The sequence below is a fragment of the Mauremys mutica genome, chromosome 1, assembly GCF_020497125.1.
Source record: "Mauremys mutica isolate MM-2020 ecotype Southern chromosome 1, ASM2049712v1, whole genome shotgun sequence".
NCBI classification, from domain to species: Eukaryota; Metazoa; Chordata; order Testudines; family Geoemydidae; genus Mauremys; species Mauremys mutica.
The window spans coordinates 136922656-136941044 of NC_059072.1; the positions used below are offsets into that span (position 1 = coordinate 136922656).

Below are 18389 nucleotides of genomic sequence, written 5' to 3' on the forward strand. Positions count from 1 at the left end.
CTCACCAGTGCTGAATAGAGGGGAAGAATCACTTCCCTCAATCTGCTGGCAATGATCCTACTAATGCAGCCCAATACGCCATTAGCCTTCTTGGCAACAAGGGCACACTGACTCCTATCCAGCTTCTCATCCACTGTAATCCCCAGGTCCTTTTCTGAAGAACTGCCACTTAGCCAGTTGGTCCCCAGCCTGTAGCAGTGCATGGGATTCTTCCATCCTAAGTGAAGGACTCTGTACTTGTCCTTGTTGAACGTCATCAGATTTCTTTTAGCCCAGTCCTCCAATTTGTTTAGGTCACTCTGGACCCTATTACTACCCTTCAGCATATCTACCTCTCCCCTCTGTTTGGTAGCATCTGCGAACTTGCTGAGGGTGCAATCCATCCCATCATACAGATAATTAATTAAGATGTTGAACAAAACTGGCCCCAGGACCGACCTCTGGGATACTCTGCTTGATACTGGCTGCCAACTAGACATCGAGCCACTGATCACTAGCCGTTGAGCCCAACTATCTAGCCAACTTTCTATCCTTCTTATAGTCCATTCATCGAATCCATACTTCTTTAACATGCAGGCAAGAATACTGTGGGAGACCGTATCAAAAGCTTTGCTAAAGTCAAGGAATAACACGTCCACTGCTTTTCCCATATCCACAGAGCCAGTTATCTCATTATGGAAGGCAATTAGGTTGGTCAGGCATGACTTGCCCTTGTTGAATCCATGTTGACTGTTCCTGATCACCTTCTTCTCCTCCAAGTGCTTCAAAATGGATTCCTTGAGGCCCTGCTCCATGATTTTTCCAGGGACTGAGGTGAGGCTGATTGGTCTGTAGTTCCCCAGGTTCTCCTTCTTCCCTTTTTTAAAGATGGGCTCTATATTTCCTTTTTCCAGTCATCTGGGATCTCCCCCAATTGCCATGAGTTTTCATAGATAATGGCCAATGGCTCTGCAATCACATCAGCCAACTCCCTTAGCACCCTCGGATGCATTAGATCCGGACCCATGGACTTGTGTATGTCCAGCTTTTCTGAATAGTTCTTAACCTGTTCTTTCACCACTGAGGGCTGCTCACCTCCTCCCAATATTGTGCTGCCCAGTGCAGCAGTCTGGGAGCTGACCTTGTCTGTGAAGACCAAGGCAAAAAAAAGCATTGAGTACTTCAGCTTTTTCCACATCATCTGTCACTAGGTTGCCTCCCCCTTTCAGTAAGGGCCCCACACTTTCCCTGACCACCTTCTTGTTGCTAACATACCTGTAAAAACCCTTCTTGTTACCCTTCACATTCCTTGCTATCTGCAACTCCAATTGTGTTTTGGCCTTCCTGATTACACCCCTGCATGCTTGAGCAATATTTTTATACTCCTCCCTAGTCATCTGTCCAAGTTTCCACTTCTTGTAAGCTTCCTTTTTGAGTTTAAGCTCACCGAAGATAACGCTGTTAAACCAAGATGGTTGCCTGCCATATTTGCTATTATTTCTGCACTTCGGGTGGTTTGTTCCTACGACCTCAATAACGCTTCTTTAAAATACAACCAGCCCTCCTGGACTCCTTTCCCCCTCATATTAGCCTCCCAGGGGATCCTGCCCATTGGTTCCCTGAGGGAGTCAAAGTCTGCTTTTCTGAAGTCCAGGGTCCGTATTCTGCTGCTCTCCATTCTTCCTTTTGTCAGGATCCTGAACTCGGCCATCTCGTGGTCACTGCTGCCAAGGTTACCATCTGGTTCTGCTTCCCCAACCAATTCTTCCCCGTTCGTGAGCAGCAGGTCAAGTGGAGCACGGCCCCCAGTTGGTTCCTCCAGCACTTGCACCAGGAAGTTGTCCCCAACACTCTCCAAAAACTTCCTGGATTGTCTGTGCACTGCTGTATTGCTCTCCTAGCAGATGTCAGGGTGATTGAAGTCCCACATGAAAACCAGGGCCTGGGAACTGGAAACTTCTGTTAGTTGTGCATAGAAAGAATTGTCTACCTCATCCTCCTGGTGTGGTGGTCTATAGCAGACTCCCACCACAACATCACCCTTGTTGATCTTGCCTCTAAACTTAACCCAAAGACTTTCAAAAGGCTTTTCTCCAGTTTCATACTGGAGCTCTGAGCAATCGTACTACTCCCTTACATACAGTGCAACTCCTCCATCTTTTCTCCCCAGCCTGTCCTTCCTGAACTGTTTATACCCATCCATGACAGTGCTCCAGTCATGTGAGTTACCCCACCAAGTCTCTGTTATTCCAAATCACATCATAGTTCCTTGACTGTGCCAGGACTTCCAATTCTTTCTGTTTGTTTCCCAGGCTTCTTGCATTCGTGTACAGGCACCTAAGATAACTAGCCGATTGTCCTACTTTCTCAGTATGAATCAGGAGGCCTCCCCTGTTGCACTCTCCTTGTGTTTCCTCCTAGTATCCCATTTCCCCACTTACTTCAGGGCTTAGGTCTCCATCCCCCAGCGAACCTAGTTTAAAGCCCTCCTCACTAGGTTAGCAAGCCTGCCTGCAAAAATGCTCTTCCCTCTCTTCATTAGGTGGATCCCATCTCTTCCTAGCAATCCTTCCTGGAACAACATCCCATGGTTGATGAATTCAAAGCCCCCTCTCCGACACCACCTGCACAGCCACACATTAATTTCCACAATTCGATGGTCCCTACCTGGGCCTTTTCCTTCAACAGGGAGGATGGACGAGAACACAACTCGCGCCTCCAACTCCTTTATCCTTCTTCCCAGAGCCACATAGTCTCCAGTGACCCGCTCAAGGTCATTCTTGGCAGTATCATTGGTGCCTACGTGGAGAAGTAGGAAGGGGTTGCAGTCTGAGGGCTGCATCAGTCTCGGCAGACACTCCGTCACAACCTGAATTCTAGCTCCATGCAAGCAGCACTCTTCTCGAGTTTCCCGGTGTGGAGAGCAGATGGATGACTCTGTCCCTCTTAGGAGGGAGTCCCCAACCACCACCCCCGTCTCCTCCTCTTGGGAGCGGTGGTCATGGAACCTCCATCCCTAGGACAATGCATCCCATGCCTTCCGGTCAATGGGGTCTCCTTCTGATCCATTCCCTCAGACAACTCTTCCAAACCATTCTCCGTAACAGTACCTGTGCAGAGAGCCTGGAAACGGTTTCTTACCTATATCTGCATTGGGGGTACATGAGTTCCCCTCTCTTCTTCTGGAGGTCACATGCTGCTAATTTTCTTCCCCGTTCTATACTGCCCTCTCTGATTCTTCAGCATGCTGTGCCTGTAATACCAAATGCTGACTCCTATCCAGAAAGTCTTCATTTTCTCTGATGCAACGCAGGGCTGATACTTGGGTCTGTAGGCCTTTAACATGGATCTGCTGAGGCAGAGTTCTGTAAACTACACAGATGCATGAAAGTGGAGCTCTACTCTGACAAGTGACTGTGTAAAAACGAACCCTTCTTACTTGGCAGTTCTGCTCCCTGGGCCTGGCCCGACACAGAGCTGCTAACATGAATGCTCAACTACATAGCTTTTATTACAGCACAGCTTGGAGAGAGCAATCTTGATTCTGTTCCTCCATCTGTCTCAGCAACAGAATTGTTGCTTAAATTTCAGTGATAGGGCCTTGTGGTTACACTTGTGCAAACCTACTGAAAATAAGGTCCAGCGGTGTCACTGAGGGAAGAATTTAAACTGTAGAACCTTTATTGCTGGTGATGATGGAAAAGACGGAAGAAACCCAGCTTGACTCTGAGTCCAGGATGAGTTGCAATATTGGCATCTGGGGAAAAAAACAGAGCACGTTTTTACTTGTAAACAGAGCACATCTGATCTAGAGTCACTTAGATATGAAATATGGAGCCTCAGGAGGCTGTTTTTACTGTGTCACTTTTCAGAGCAGCACTTTGGGTGAAATTCCTCACTGTGCAGAGAGTCAGCACAAGGTTTGTGCTCAAACGCTGAACTCCTGACCCCTGGTTAAGTCACATGGAAATATTTTGTTGCAAACCTTAGTTTTAACTTGTGTTACCTTGGGCAGCTGCCAGTTACAGTGATCACATTCTGTGGACTTAAAATTCCTCAGGTGTTTCTAATGGACTAATGTTTTGTCTCTTTTTCCGGGCTTGAGCTCTTGCAAAATGTTGCTGGGGGCTGTTGAACAGCTCCTGTGCTCCTCCCAGGAGGTGACACCGCGTGAAAGGCGAAGTGATTCCTGAAATGCAGACATAGATAGTGTATGTGGTTTGTGAAGTGCTTCGGGACCCTTCAGGAAGATGCATTTTCCAGGGCACTCGGGAGCTGAATCTGTGTCTCCCTGCTCTGCCACAGCCTTCCTGTGTGACTTTAGGCAAGTCACTGAGACTGCAACCACAGGGTGTGATTGCAGCTCATGCAGACATTCCCAAGCTATCGTTCATCTACCTAGCTCAGGTACTGGAGCAGTGTAGCTGCAGCAGCACAGACATTAGCATGGGTTACCTGTGTGAGTAATAATCCAGGCCCAAGGGCTGGCTTGTGCAGCCCGCACTGAAGCCCAGGGTGGGGCAGCCCCACAGCGCCAGTACCTGTGCTAGGTAGATCACAGCTATCTCGGGGGCACTTACACGAGCTGCAGCGTCATGCCGTGATTGCAGTGCAGACATACCCTCAGCCCCTCTGTGCCTTGGTTCCCATCTGTACAATGGGTATAACAGCCCAGCCCTGCCTCACAAGGGAGTGGTATGGATAAACACATTAGCGAGGGTGAGGTGCTCAGGTAACTATGGTACTGTGGGCCTTATTCCTCAGCTAGATGAAAGACCCCATGGAAATGGGCGGGACTTGCTTAGTCATATTTTAATAAAACAGCATTCATAGTGATCAAATGCTCCATAAGCATGTCTGAGAGTTTGGTGTTGGGGTGAGCACTCCTCATGTCTTCCCTCCAGGCTGGATGCACGCTGGCTACCCCATCATGGGCCACCTGGATTCGGTGAAGGAGATGGTGAATGTGGAACACATGCGAGCCACTGGCCTGTGGGGCCCCATCCACGAGCTGGGACACAACCAGCAGCGGGCAGGCTGGGAATTCCCCCCTCACACTACTGAGGCCACCTGCAACCTGTGGTCTGTCTATGTGCATGAGAAGGTGCTGGGGATCCCCAGGGACAGGGCCCACCAGGCTCTCCAGCCACAGTGTCGGAAGCAGAGGGTCACCGGTTATCTGGAGAAAGGGGCTCAGCTGAAGGACTGGAGCATGTGGACTGCGCTGGAGACGTACTTGCAGGTAACTATGGGAGAGGCGGGGTTGGAGATTGGAGTGTTTTCATTGTGCTCAGTGATCTCTTTGGCAGATAAACATCCTCAGGCTGGAGTCTGCAACCCATGCAAACATCTGCTCAGGAGCTGGACTTGTCCTAGGTCTATAAAGCAGGCACATGGATGGCTCAGTCTGCTATAGTGTCTGCCAGGCCCTCTCTCTGCTGCAGGACTTTGGCAGACAGCATCGGCTCCTTTGCCTTGGTGGCAAAGCCCATCTCCCTCCTGGGTAGGAAAACAGGAGTTGTTGCTCTGGTTCTTTGTACGTTAAACTCAATAGGCAGTTACCACCTAAATACCTTTGAGGATCTGGGTCCTAGTTTCTTTGTGCCATCCGTGAAACAGGGATAACAACTCTGCCCTCCCTCACAGGGGTGCAGTGAGGAGAATACAGACATAGCAACTGAGGTGCTCAGTTACTAGGGTAGTGGGGGCCAGGTAAGTACTGTAGATAAGAGTCGGGGAGCTGAAGTACAACTGCTTTCCCCTTCTCCCCCACCATCCCTTGAGGGGCCATTGGTTGGACTGAGGGGGAGCAGTGCTGGCAGGCCCTTTGCAGCTGGGCAGTGAAAACAAGCCAGTGTTGTTCCTGCCATCAGGCAGCGGAGCCCCTGAGGGGCTCCTTGCCTCTCTGCTGAGGTGAAGGAGCCAGGGCCTATGCATAGTATTCCCCATCCGGAAACATAGGAATTACCTTACTGATCAGAGCTGAGGGCCAACAAGTTGAGTGTCCTGTCTCTGACAGTGGCCTCACCAGATGCTGCAGAGGATGGTCTAAACCCCCTCCCCCCTCATTTAGTATTATTTGTATAGTGCCTTGGAGTTGCCTTACATATATATGATAAGACGCGTCTTACAATCTAAATAGATCCCACATGGGCCGAAGAGAAGAGAAGAGGATATGACACACTTTCTGTATGATCCCCAGTGTCACCTCTAATTTAACCTAACCTTGCTCATTAACCCTAATCCCCAGCCCACGCCCAGCCCCACTTTGCTTTGAACTAATTCCTCAATTATTTTTATTTTCGAAAACAACCCCCTGAATTCCCATTCCAGGCCAAAGTATGCCCCACCTACAATCTCCCGTCCGCTCCCCCCACCCCTCCAGCCTTTGTACCACCTTCCTCTCCAGACAGTCCTCTCCTTCCCTCTGTGCAAATCACCCTCTGCTGCACATATTAGCAGCTGTGAGCAGAGGGCTGCAGGGGGGTTCCTGGGGCTATGAAGCCAGGTCGCTGCTGCTAGCAATGCAGCTTGCGTCTCTGGGCTATTATGTAATCGTGTGCATATGGGAGATGTTTCTTCCTGTCCTTAGGCATGTTGTCTTATGCCCTGAACCATGAGGATTTGTTACCCTCATAGGTTTCCCCCCGTCTAACATATCTTCAGGTAACATTTTAAAATGAGACTATCTACCACTGAGGAACAATGAATACCTGTGAAGTGAGAGGCACAAAGGTTAAATTTAGATCAGTGAAGGGTTCCATCTCCATATTCATGAGGTGGTCATTACTATTCCATCATGAGGCTTTGCCTGAGGTGGGATCAAACACAGTGTCTCATGTTATACTCGGGGACCAAGATCATGTTTTTAACACTCCTTTTCCTTGCCCCTCAGCTGCAGGAGGGCTTTGGCTGGGAACCCTTCATCCTCCTCTTCTCTGACTACCAGAAAATGTCCAACATCCCCAAGGACAACCCCTCCAAGATGAACCTGTGGGCTGAGAAGTTCTCTCGGCAGGTGAACAAGAATCTGGCTCCTTTCTTTCTGGCCTGGGGCTGGCCTATCAAGGAAGACGTCTCCTTGGAACTGGCTACTCTACCAAACTGGGAGGAGAACCCAATGAAGCTATACAGACCTGGGAAGAAATAAAGTCTGGGCACTTTGTCTTCAGAACTAATCCAATAGCTGCTTACCTGTCCTTCAAGTTGTACCAGAGTTTGCATTGGTCTAGCAGGTATACTTAGTGCTGCCTCAGCGCAGGGGCCTGGTCTAGATGATCTCTCAAGGTCCCTTCCAGCCTGACGTTTCTATGATCGTGCCAACACACTGTCTGATTCAGATTTTATATCCACAACCTCTATCCTTCACTGGACAGTGGGATATGGACTTACTATTCCCCGTCTTTGCCCTGAATTCCATAGCTTGTTGCTCTCTCTGCGTGAAATCCCCACCCGCCCCATGCAGAGGGTCAGCAAAGGTCTATGTGACACTCAAATTCCGTGTTTTGAGGACTTAAGCAGTGCATAGGCCTGGTGCTGACCCTCTGCCTAGGGAGGAATTTCAACCCTGCTGTGCTTACTTCCTGCCGAACCTGTCTCTCCATGCAAATGGATGGACTAGTCACTGGGTTATCTCAGGGATTACATAAAAGAGATCCATATCCTTAATGCTAACAATGGCAAAGACAATATTGATTTCTTCTAGTTTATTGTTTTAATGTAGGTAACACTAGACCTTCAGTATACATTTCATTGGTCTTAGTTCTTATTAAGATTTACTCTCTCTAATACTGGATAAGATTCCACACCCACAGTCTTAAAACCAAGTGACCTCATACTGCGTTTATCCAATTGCCATTTAGCTGAGATCCCAAATACTGGTGCTTTCTTTCAATTGTGCATTGCTGATTTTCATTTTTCTTCTGTCTCAGATGTATTCCTGATTTTCTGGGATACCATCTGTGAAAATGCATTGGCTTAGACTTCTGCATCATGTTCCAAAGATACGTTCCATTTTTTTTTTCCCATATCGATATGAGATATTCTTCCAGTAGACCATTGTCCCCCATCCTCCAGGCAGAAATTCAGCACAGGTGTGGACAACACTTAAATCCCACTTTGGCCCTGTTTTGAAGGCTCAAAATACAGTTTACATGGTGCTTAGATTTTTGAGCTGGCCCTATATAGAGGGTGAATTTCCACCTTGGTGAGTGTATAAGCAGAGGACAAGATATGAATGGATATAAAAAAGTTGCTCAAAATCCTGTCGGTTTTATTATAGGACTGTGTTGCTTAAGAGGTGGGATTATTTATTTTTACTCACCAAAAATGGACTTGAAAATCTAAAAAAGAGCAGGGCCACATATGGCAAATTACACCAGCTGAGGGTCTGACCTGAAATGCTTGGAGACCTACACTGATGAAATCCAAATGTAAACTAACCACTCTCATTTTACCAAAAGAGAGAGATCCGTTCTTTAGCCAAAATATGCTATACTGTGAAATGGGGGCTAAATCAGAGTCCTATTGGCACAGCAAGGAGTCGAATCCAGACGTTCAAAGATGCTTTGCCAAGCACTCCGAGTGCAGGTTTGGGCCTATGAAAAGGCAAAAAAGACCCTCCTGATACTGGCAAATCAAAGTTGATTTTATTTCTACAGTATGATTGTGAGACTAGCCAACACACTTGCAGACAGACTACAAAATATATAGGTACAATAATTCTTCAGCAACAAACAGGGTATATGAAACAAAAAATCTTTGAGGCCAACAACACCGGAACGTCTGTTAGATTCTTTACTAGCAATTTTTGGCCAGAAGCAAATTGTACATAAGCAAGGCTTTTCCCCTTAGTGGTTGTAAAGCATTCAATAGCTTTGAATGAACTACTGTTTTAATAATAGATCCAAGCTCTGTACCATATGCCACAGGTAGCGATGGCCTCAGGTCTGCTCACTCAGATGAATCTAACTTAAGAAGTACAATGCAAGTTTGCCCCATTTTCCTGTTGTTGACTATTCTAGTCCTTGAACTTCTGGCAAGAACCATAGAAAGGAATCCACCAGTTTAAGGTATGGTAGATTAGAGTGGAAGGAGGGGAAATTATGCTGTCTGCAGATTACATTGTCTATCTATCATACCACTCTTCAGGTATTTTAATACTTTGTATATGTATATTATATATTTGCAGTTTCTTCCCATCCCTAAATCTACATAGTTTATATTGTTATTATTATTTATTATTACTATTGTGGGAAAGCTAAATCTGAATAGACCCCTTAAACCAACTTGCCTCTGCAACTGCTGCCTCACCTCCCTACTCCCATTCATCTCTAAGCTCATCGAATGTGCTGTTTACAGCCCGTGTCTGGTGTTCCTCTTCTCCAGTTCCCTCCTAGACCCTCTCTAGTCTGACTTCTGGCCCTTGCATGCCACTGAAATTGTGCTCATGAAAGTCCCAAATGACTTTTTCCTTGCCAAAGCAGAGATCCAGTATTGCATCCTCATCCCCCTTGAGGAATTAGCTACCTCTGACACTCTTCTTAAAATTTTATCCTCTCTTGGGTTCTGTGACTCTGTTCTCTCCTGGTTGTCTCTAATTGCTCCTTCAGCATGGCCTTTGGAGTATTCTCATCTGCCCTCCAGATTTCTATTCCACAGAGCTCTGTCCTTGGTCCCCTTCTCTTCTCCCTCTATACCTTATCTCTGGGTCATCTCATCTGCGAATACAAATTTAACTACCATCTTTGTGCTGATGACACATAAATCTACCTCTCTACTCCAGGCCTGTCTCTCTGACATCTCCTCATGAATCTCTAGCTCTCAGTTCAAGTTCAACATGGTTAAAACAGAGCTCCTAATCTATCCCCAAGTCCTACCCACACCTCCTTTCTCAATCACTGTGGACAACACTATCCAGCCTGTAACTTGGGCATCATTTTCAACTTGGTCCTCTCTGTAAGTCCTCACATCCAGGCTATGGCTAAATCTTGCCAATTCTTTCTGCAAAGCATGTCTAAGATATGGTCTTTCCTGGCCATCCACAAATGTCTCCCATTGTCTTGTGTCTCTGTTACGGCAATATCCTCTCTGGCCTGACAAATGCAATCTTGCCCCATTTATCTCCATTCAGAATACTGCTGTCAAGCTCATTCCCTAGCCTGTCAGTCTGACCATGTCACCTTCTCTTTGCAGCCCTCTCTTGGCTCCTATCACATCAAACAGAAGCCGCTGGTCTTTATTTTCAAGGCCCTTCCTTGCCTACCCCAACTCTACCTATCATCTCTCATTTGCTATCAAAATGTCGACTCCCATCTTTGATTGGCCCATGATTCCAGCCTCCATCATCCCCTGGTTAAATTTTCAAACAAGCACCTTTGTGCTTTCTCCCATGTTGTGGTGTGCTGAGATCACACACTATCATACTGACCAATGCTGTTTCACTGTTGCCTTGTACTCACCCATCGGCTTGTGTGTGCCCATCTGTTGTCTCTTGTCTCATACCTGGGGCAGGTCTACACTACAGTGGGGATCAACGCTCTGAGATCGATCCACCCGTGGTCGATTTAGTGGGTCTAGTAAAGAACAACCAAATTGACTGCAGATCGCTCTACAGTTGACCCCTGTACTTTACCCCTAGGGTGACCAGATGGTCTGATTTTGTAGGGACAGTCCCGATATTTGGGGCTTTTTCTTATATAGGCTCCTATTACCCCCCGTCCCGATTTTTCACACTTGCTGTCTGGTCACCCTATTTCCCCAATGAGAAGAGTAAGGTAAGTCAACAGGAGATTTTCTCACATCAACCCCCTGCGGTGTAGACCCTGCGGTAACTCGACCTAAGGTACGTCGACTCCACCTACATTATTTACGTAGTTGGAGTTGCGCAGCATAGGTCGACATACCGCGGTAGTGTAGACGTAGTCCCTGGCCCAAAGAGCTTACAATCTAAGGCTATCTTTTTCTTCCGTGTTTGTACAGCTCTTAGCAAAATGGGGTTTTGGTCCTTGACTAGAGCTATGGACTAGGGGGCCTACGTGCTCTGGTAATATAAATAATGAGCAATAAATAATACATGATAGGGATGAAATGGCCACCCAGTGGCAGCAGAGAGCAAAGGAATGAAAGTGATGTAATTAGATGATTGAACAGGTGCGTTGTGGAAGAGGCTGCGGCTGTAGTTAGGATATTTACTGAGAGTGAGCTATGGTCTGACCCTATATGACAGGGAGATGGGATACTAGATGGTCCCGTGGTCCTTTCTGGGGTGCAGGCAATGGGATAACAAGCTAGATGAATCAGTGATTTAAACCTGTGTAGCAGACGGCTGGACTAGAGAGGACAGAGGCCTGATTTGGATAAGGAGAGGGAACAATGCCTTGTTCTAGTACACTAGAATCAAGCAGAGCAAGAGCTGGCATGCCAGCGTGGATGGAATAATGATTGACTATAGTATTCCCTAAATGAAACTGTCCTCTGCTAGAGAGTGAACAAATTATTTCCTTGAGGAAATGCAATTTCTTTGCATGGTATTTTGAGAAACAAACAATGCTACTCGGTGTTAATTTAGGGTCACAGTCAGTTTTTCTCTAAGGCAGAAGTCAGGAGAGATTCTCCTCCTCTTTGTAATCTCTCTGGATGGAAACAGGTGTGGGTGAGGGGGAAGCGGTGTGATTTCCTGATAGATTCACCTATTGTAAAATCTTATCACCAGCAACTTAAATAAGGCCCTTCTGCATTTACTGTTTACAAGTTACAGCATCACTTTCAATGACCAGACTTTTAATTAGACCCAAAGAGATTTTTTCAAGGTTGCCCTGTAAGCTGTTCACTGCTGCGAAGACATTGGTGTTTAGAACAGCAGTAACTCAGGGCCTACCAAGGTCAATGGAAAGATTCCAGTAGAGCCTGTGAAATAGACTTGAATGGGATCCTCGGAGCTGAAACAATTCAGAGGCAGCCAGTCATGAAGCATGGCACCTCTTTCTTATTCCCTTGCCCTCTCCTCTCCTCTTTGTCACAGTTTCATATAATTAATTCTCATCCTGTTACCTTCTGCTTACTGTAGTTATCAGCAATTTGTATTTAACTTTTCAGTTTTCCCCTTTTATTTCCTCATAGTTGTTTATTAAACTCAGTGTCTCCTCTTCAATCAGATAGTCAAAGTCACTGCTCTCTGTGTATGTATTACTTCTTTATATTGTTTTTATTGCATTCAAGATAAACAGAAAGAAGATAGTTACATGGGAACTGGAGAGTATTAAGTGTTAGCGAACACAAGTAAAATAAAATCTGTATTAGGGGTCTGTTTTTTTTTTCCACTGATTTACCCACCATGATAAAGGGGCATTGTCAGGCACTATTTAGGTTCTAAATCTAGGATTTCTTAATCAAAGGTATATCATTAATTACAAGGAATGTCAACTTTAATTTCAGCCCTCTTGTTCAAATGCATTGTGACACTATCTTTAATTACATGATCACATACTATTTTTTCCACAGGCTCTGACCTCATTCAGGACAGGACAGATGCACCAATAAATCTGGCTTTTCATATCTTTGGAGTGCTTGACTTTGCTGCCTCAGTAACATTTTTAAAACATTTTTTTTTAGCATTTTTGTATGTTTTTATATACACATCTCCCCTGTGCACACACACACGACAACATAATATCGATGGCAAGAGTACAGTTTCTGTAACTGTATTTTAAAAATATGAATGACAAGCAATTAAAAGCAAAACAATTAAAGGAAATTTGCAAGGGCACTCAGAGCTAGATCCATAAAGAGACTTGGGCACCTAAGTGCCCCATTAGGTGAGATCCTCAAAACCCCTGCTTAGCAGCCACCTAACTCTGTCGGTACCTATGTTTCTGACAGTATGTGCAAAATTGATTCCTCCTGATGCCACCAAGTTGCTCAGTGCCCTTGTTCAAGCTTAAGCCTGGGTGGGGTTCACAAAGCAGGCGAGTGTGTGTCCCCGGTGGTGGGCATTTGCCTGGGATGTGCGACTCTCATATTCAAATCCCCACACTGACTAATTTGGCGCAAGGGCTTGTACCCAGCTCTCCAGCCTCCAAGAAGATTTGACCTGGGCTGTGGGATGACTTTCTCTTTCTCTTTTTGACAAGACTGGGTTGACCTGGTTTAGACACTTAACTCCAGGAGAGGGTTCATGGCTGTGAACCTAACTCCCTTTGAGGGGTGGAGCTTAGGCCTCAGCATTTCCTATTGACTAATGTAGCTTGCTGGCTCTGTGAGTCCCTTTCTTAGGTGTCTCTCTTTCTCGCCATACAATGCAGGGGGAGCCTCGAGAGCAGATTCACAAAGTTTCTTAGGTGCCTAACTACATTTGAGCTGTGAATTCCACTGGCTGACACGTGGTCTAGGAGTTACGTGTTGCAACACCTAAGTTCCCCTTGTGAATGTAACCCTCAATGCCTTGTTATTAAGCCTCGGGAGGAAGCATGGATTTACAATGAACAGATCTTGCCGGAAAAACAAGTTTTTGCATTTTGTGACAGAATTACAAAGTGAGTGGAGGAAGGGTATGTGGTAGATGTCCTGGGTATGGATTTTAGGAAAGCTTTTGATGGTGTCTCATGAAATCTCATTCTCTAAAGGAATCCAAATGGTCTTGGATATAAATATTGGTGTGTGGATTTAAGCCCAGTTGAAGGATTGAACCACAAGCAAGGAAAGGGTAATGATAAATCACAAACTACTGTGGGCCTGACTCAGTTCCTCCTGAAGTCAATAGAAGGACTCGCCTTGACTTCATTGGGCTTTGGATAAGGCCCTGAGTTTGGAGGCGTGTCTAGCAGAGCACCATAGGGTACCGTATTAGGTGTAGCCTTCATTAATTATCTGGAGTGGGGAGTAAACAGTGGGCTAATTGCAAACCCCAGTGAAGACTGGAAAATCACACAAAGAGACCTCAGTGGGATTTAAGGTCATGTGCTTGAAGTTAGGGTTGTGCTTTGCTGGATTGGGGCCATAATCTGTAGTTATTGTTCTCTCTCCTGCAGTGTTTTAAAGTGAAATGCTTCAGTGAGCATCAGGCATCCCCACCCACGCTTTTTGACCAGGGCCTACTTTGTCCCAATCTGAGAGGACATTTAAGAGTCCGCGGTGTGAGTAGTCGTATGACACCCCATTGATTTACACAGTTTTTTGATACCAGCCTCAGTAGCAAGTTCATTGCTTCCTTTTTCTGCCCTTGATTAGTACAGCTGGACTAGGATGGCTATGGCCTGGGGCTCACAGCCTGGATGCCAACAGCCAGAAGACAAGCGTGCAGGATCCTGTGTGTCTGTACGCTGTGCAGCCCTGGTTCAGCAAGCTGTGTCTACAACACAGCAGCCCCCACTCTGGTTTCCACCAGCCTTGGTTACTACATGCAAAGGTGACCTCAGCACACTCCCAGTCCCAAATTTCCCCAAAGCCACCTGCCCTGAAGTGTCCAGCCCTCGCCTTCATTTGCTCCTTCTGCTTTTTCTGCTGCTTACTCATCTTTACACTTTCCTTTATTCTATTTCCTTCCCAAAATAAACAATCAGAAAATAATAAAACCGTAACCTTTCTTTGGACTGATCCCAGCCTCCACACTTGAAAATCACGGACAAGTGTTTTACCAGAGCTTGAGGTATAAACCTCAGTTAAAATAGCAGGCTGTGCATCAGTCCTGGTTCGACTATGCCAATGTTAGGTTCTGAGTGCAATCCAGACCAGCAAGGGGTTGTGACACCTCCTGCTCTGTAACCCTGAGTGCCTTAAATGCTCTGATACTGTGGCTCACCACCTGGACATTGACAGCCAGCAGACATGTAGGCACTGAGTGTCTGTGCATTTTGCAGCTCTGGTACGGCACTCTGATCCCAGCACTGTGCCTACATCCCCACCTGAAGAAGAGCTCTGTGTAAGCTCGAAAGCTGGTCTCTCTCCCCAACAGAAGTTGGTGCAATAAAAGATATTACCTCACCCACCTTGTCTCTCTCATCTCCTGGGACCAACACGGCTACAACAACTGTTAAACTGCAGTCATTCAAAGGCCAATTGCTGAGAACTGGCCCATGGAGAATTGCTGAGTGATTAGATGGTGTCAGACAGAAGGTGTTGCCTTATATTGCCCCACCTTCACAGAGATTGTAGAGACTGCAGCATGCAGTTATTGTAACACCAATACCACCATGTGTAGGTGGGCATAAGGAGGTCACACTAAGTGATGGAATGGCCCCTTCTGGCCTTTAAATCTCTGACTCTCTGGTTCATTTTAAGCTGGCCAAAGCTATGCTCCATCACTATCCAGCATGTAGTTAAACCTCTGTTCACCTGGCTTTGTTGAGTCTATGTATGGCTTGTTACCTGGGAAGCAGTAAAGATGCAAGGTCCCTGTAAGGGTGTGGAACTCACCCTGCAGCGCCTCCTGCTGGTCGTCTCCAGGAATAAGCTCTTTGACCCAGGAGCGCCCTCCGTCAGCCAGTGATCCACTACCTCACTCTGGCCCCCGTGTCCCTCCCAGGACCCCGGTGCCCCTTTAACTGGGTGCTGCCCCCTGGCAGTACCTCCACAGTTCTGCATCTCCCCCTCCCAGGGGAACCCCCACCCACTATCCCCCAGTCATGGGCTACTGCCAGTCACCAACTAGCCCCCGTTCCCTGGGGCAGACTGCAGTATAAGCCACTCATCACAGGCAAAGGGGTTTGGACCTGTTGCCTCTGGCTACCCATGGGCTGCCCCTGCAACCCAGTACCTAATAGGCCTTACCAGGCCTGCAGCCTGGGGCTTTCCTAGGCCAGAGCTCCCAGCTCCTCTGGCCCTTCCCCAAATCTAGGTTCCTTACTTAGCACCTTGCAGCCAGGCCCTTCTCCCTCTACAGGCAGAGGTAGACTGACTGGGCTCCTGTCTCACTGCCTCTTATAGGGGCCAGCTGGGCCTGATTGGGGCTTGGCAACAGCTGAGCCGGCTTTCCCCCAATCAGCCCAGGCTTCTTGCCCCAGACCCAGACCCAGCCCTCTCCCAGGGCTGTTTTTGAACCCCTGAGGGCAGGAGCAGGTGACCACCCCGCTACAGTTCCCAAAATACCAGTAGTGGGAGGTACACTGTGGATGTAATGTAATAATTGGAGATATACCAATCTCCTAGAACTGGAAGGGACCTTGAAAGGTCATCAAGTCCAGCCCCCTGCCTTCACTAGCAGGACCAAGTACTGATTTTTGCCCCAGATCCCTAAGTGGCCCCCTCAAGGATTGAACTCACAACCCTGGGTTTAGCAGGCCAATGCTCAATCCACTGAACTATCCCTCCCCCTGGATGTTGTGAGGACAGAAGAGTGTGCCATTAGGTCCATGCCTAAAAAAAATCAGGCTTAAAAAGTTCTGACATCATACCCTTTACCGGCTCAACCCTTGCAGACATCCAAGAACTGTCTGCAGTGGTCCACCACAGCTTGCATCACAATGGAGCAGTAGATTTTCTATTAACTAACTCATTGTGCTGGTGGCATGCGTTCAGAATGAGCCTGTGTCCAGCACGGTTTGGGAAGCACTGCTTTTCCTGGACCTCCCGCAGCTGCGGGCGGTTCGCAGGTCCGGCGGCTCCCAGTGGAGCTGCCGCAGTCATGCCGGCGGGGGGGCCACGGGCGCCGCCGGCCGAGCGTCCCCGCCGCAGGCATGCCAGCGGCAGGTCCGCTGCTCCCGGGGCTCCGGTGGACCTCCCGCAGGCATGACTGCGGCAGGTCCGCCGGCCCAGCCTGCCGCCCCCCCGGGAAAGGGCCGCCCCAGGCAGGGGCTTGCCCCGCTGGGCTCTGGAGCCGGCCCTGCTTTTCAAGTCCCTCTGTGAGCCTGAGTACACTCACCATCTTGATCACAGAGCCCTGCAGCATATTATGTGTTGCCATACACCATGGTACCCACTGTAGACATCCCGACCTCAAACTGGTGCCTGACGGACCGGTAATTGGCATCAACAGACTCAGTTTTCACAGAGCGCTCTACATGCCTCCTTGGATGACCCCCTCTTTTAAGTGCACTGATTTGAAAGCACACAACCCTCAATAAACTCAGAGCAATTTTGATTTGTTTCCTCACATTTCCATGATAAAAATGATAGTTGCAGCAAAATTTGCTGGAAACTCCAAGCACCAGGGAAACTATGAGTAAGAATTTGAGTTGCCTTATGGCACCAATGCCATCACAAATTCCCCATGAGGTCACTACCCTGAATTGTGACATCACTGTTATCAAAATCCTCTGGTTTGAAAAAAAGAACCAGTTAAACAACTTCTCCCCATGTTTCTGGTCCATCAAGGTGATAGAGAGACACAAACGAGCAGAGAGTTACAGAATATTTTATTCGAACTTTATACAACAAGCAAAGCTGAGGCCTAAAAAAGCAAACAGGAAGCAGTTAAATAAGGCTCTAGCAGTCAATGCATTGTTTAAAGGGATGGTATCAGGATACAAATAATTCTTTCCTTATGTTATAACTATCCCCTTAGGCTATTAATGCTGAAAGAAATGTAAGAAAAATTAATGTATTTCTCTCCTCCCTCTTTATGCTGTTTATTTACTCTTTGCCCCTCACTCATCTTGGAGAATGACCCTACATGAGGTCAATTTCATTTCTGCTCTGGGTCAGTTTCACTCTCTGGTCATCTGGCGTTAACCACACGTTTAAAGTAAATGAAAGTATTCTCTCTTCTCATTACTTGTGTTTTAGTTTTGTTCATATGGGCTTTTGTAAAACTCTTCTCCTTCCTTCCTTTTACAAGTCCCTACATCTATTTTTATATCGAAATATAATCTAGCTCTACAAAACCTACCTTTTTGGGGCTGAAACTACTGACAGTATAATCCTCAAATCCCATTTCCACCACGGGTCCCTTCCCTGTGCACTTTAGCTTTACCCATCCTTGTTATTCTTCAGGGGTCTGGAGTACTATACAATCCCCAGACAATATGTCCCAATGGGAAAAAGTATTTTACCAGACTCCTTAATGTTTGGTGGCGATGGTAGTAGTTGGGACGTGTAGATTATACTAGCCCACTGAATCCTTAGCAGAGGGGAAGAGAGATGCTTGCTCATGCTCCTCCCGTCATTAATATACACGTGGGACTGTATTAAATCTTTTGATATGTAACAGAGAGAGGTGTGTAATGCTTCTTTAGACTACACTTCATTTTAATATACATAAGGTAGAGCTGGACTTTACCCTCCTGCCCAATCACAAGAAAAGTAGGATCAAGTTCTGCTCCCATCTCTTTTTACACCTATTAAACACTACATTTAAACCCACCAATCAGAGCAGAGGACCCCCCCATTTCCACCAATCAGCGCAGAGCATGTCCCAATGTTCTAAAACCCTTGTTCCTACACAGTGCGGAATTCTCGTATTCAAAGAGACGCAGCAA

General features: G+C 47.0%; 1 protein-coding gene across 1 annotated transcript in view; it reads left to right on the forward strand.

The window, feature by feature from the left end:
• Positions 1-12534, forward strand: part of LOC123356683 (TRPM8 channel-associated factor 2-like) — a 31207-nt gene extending 18673 nt beyond the window's left edge. Inside the window, exons 7-8 of the mRNA XM_045000087.1 lie at positions 4884-5221; positions 6875-12534. Of these exons, the coding sequence (XP_044856022.1) occupies positions 4884-5221; positions 6875-7129 (593 nt within the window). The 3' untranslated portion in view covers positions 7130-12534. The remainder of the gene's footprint in view (positions 1-4883; positions 5222-6874) is intronic.
• Positions 12535-18389: the final 5855 nt, after the last annotated feature.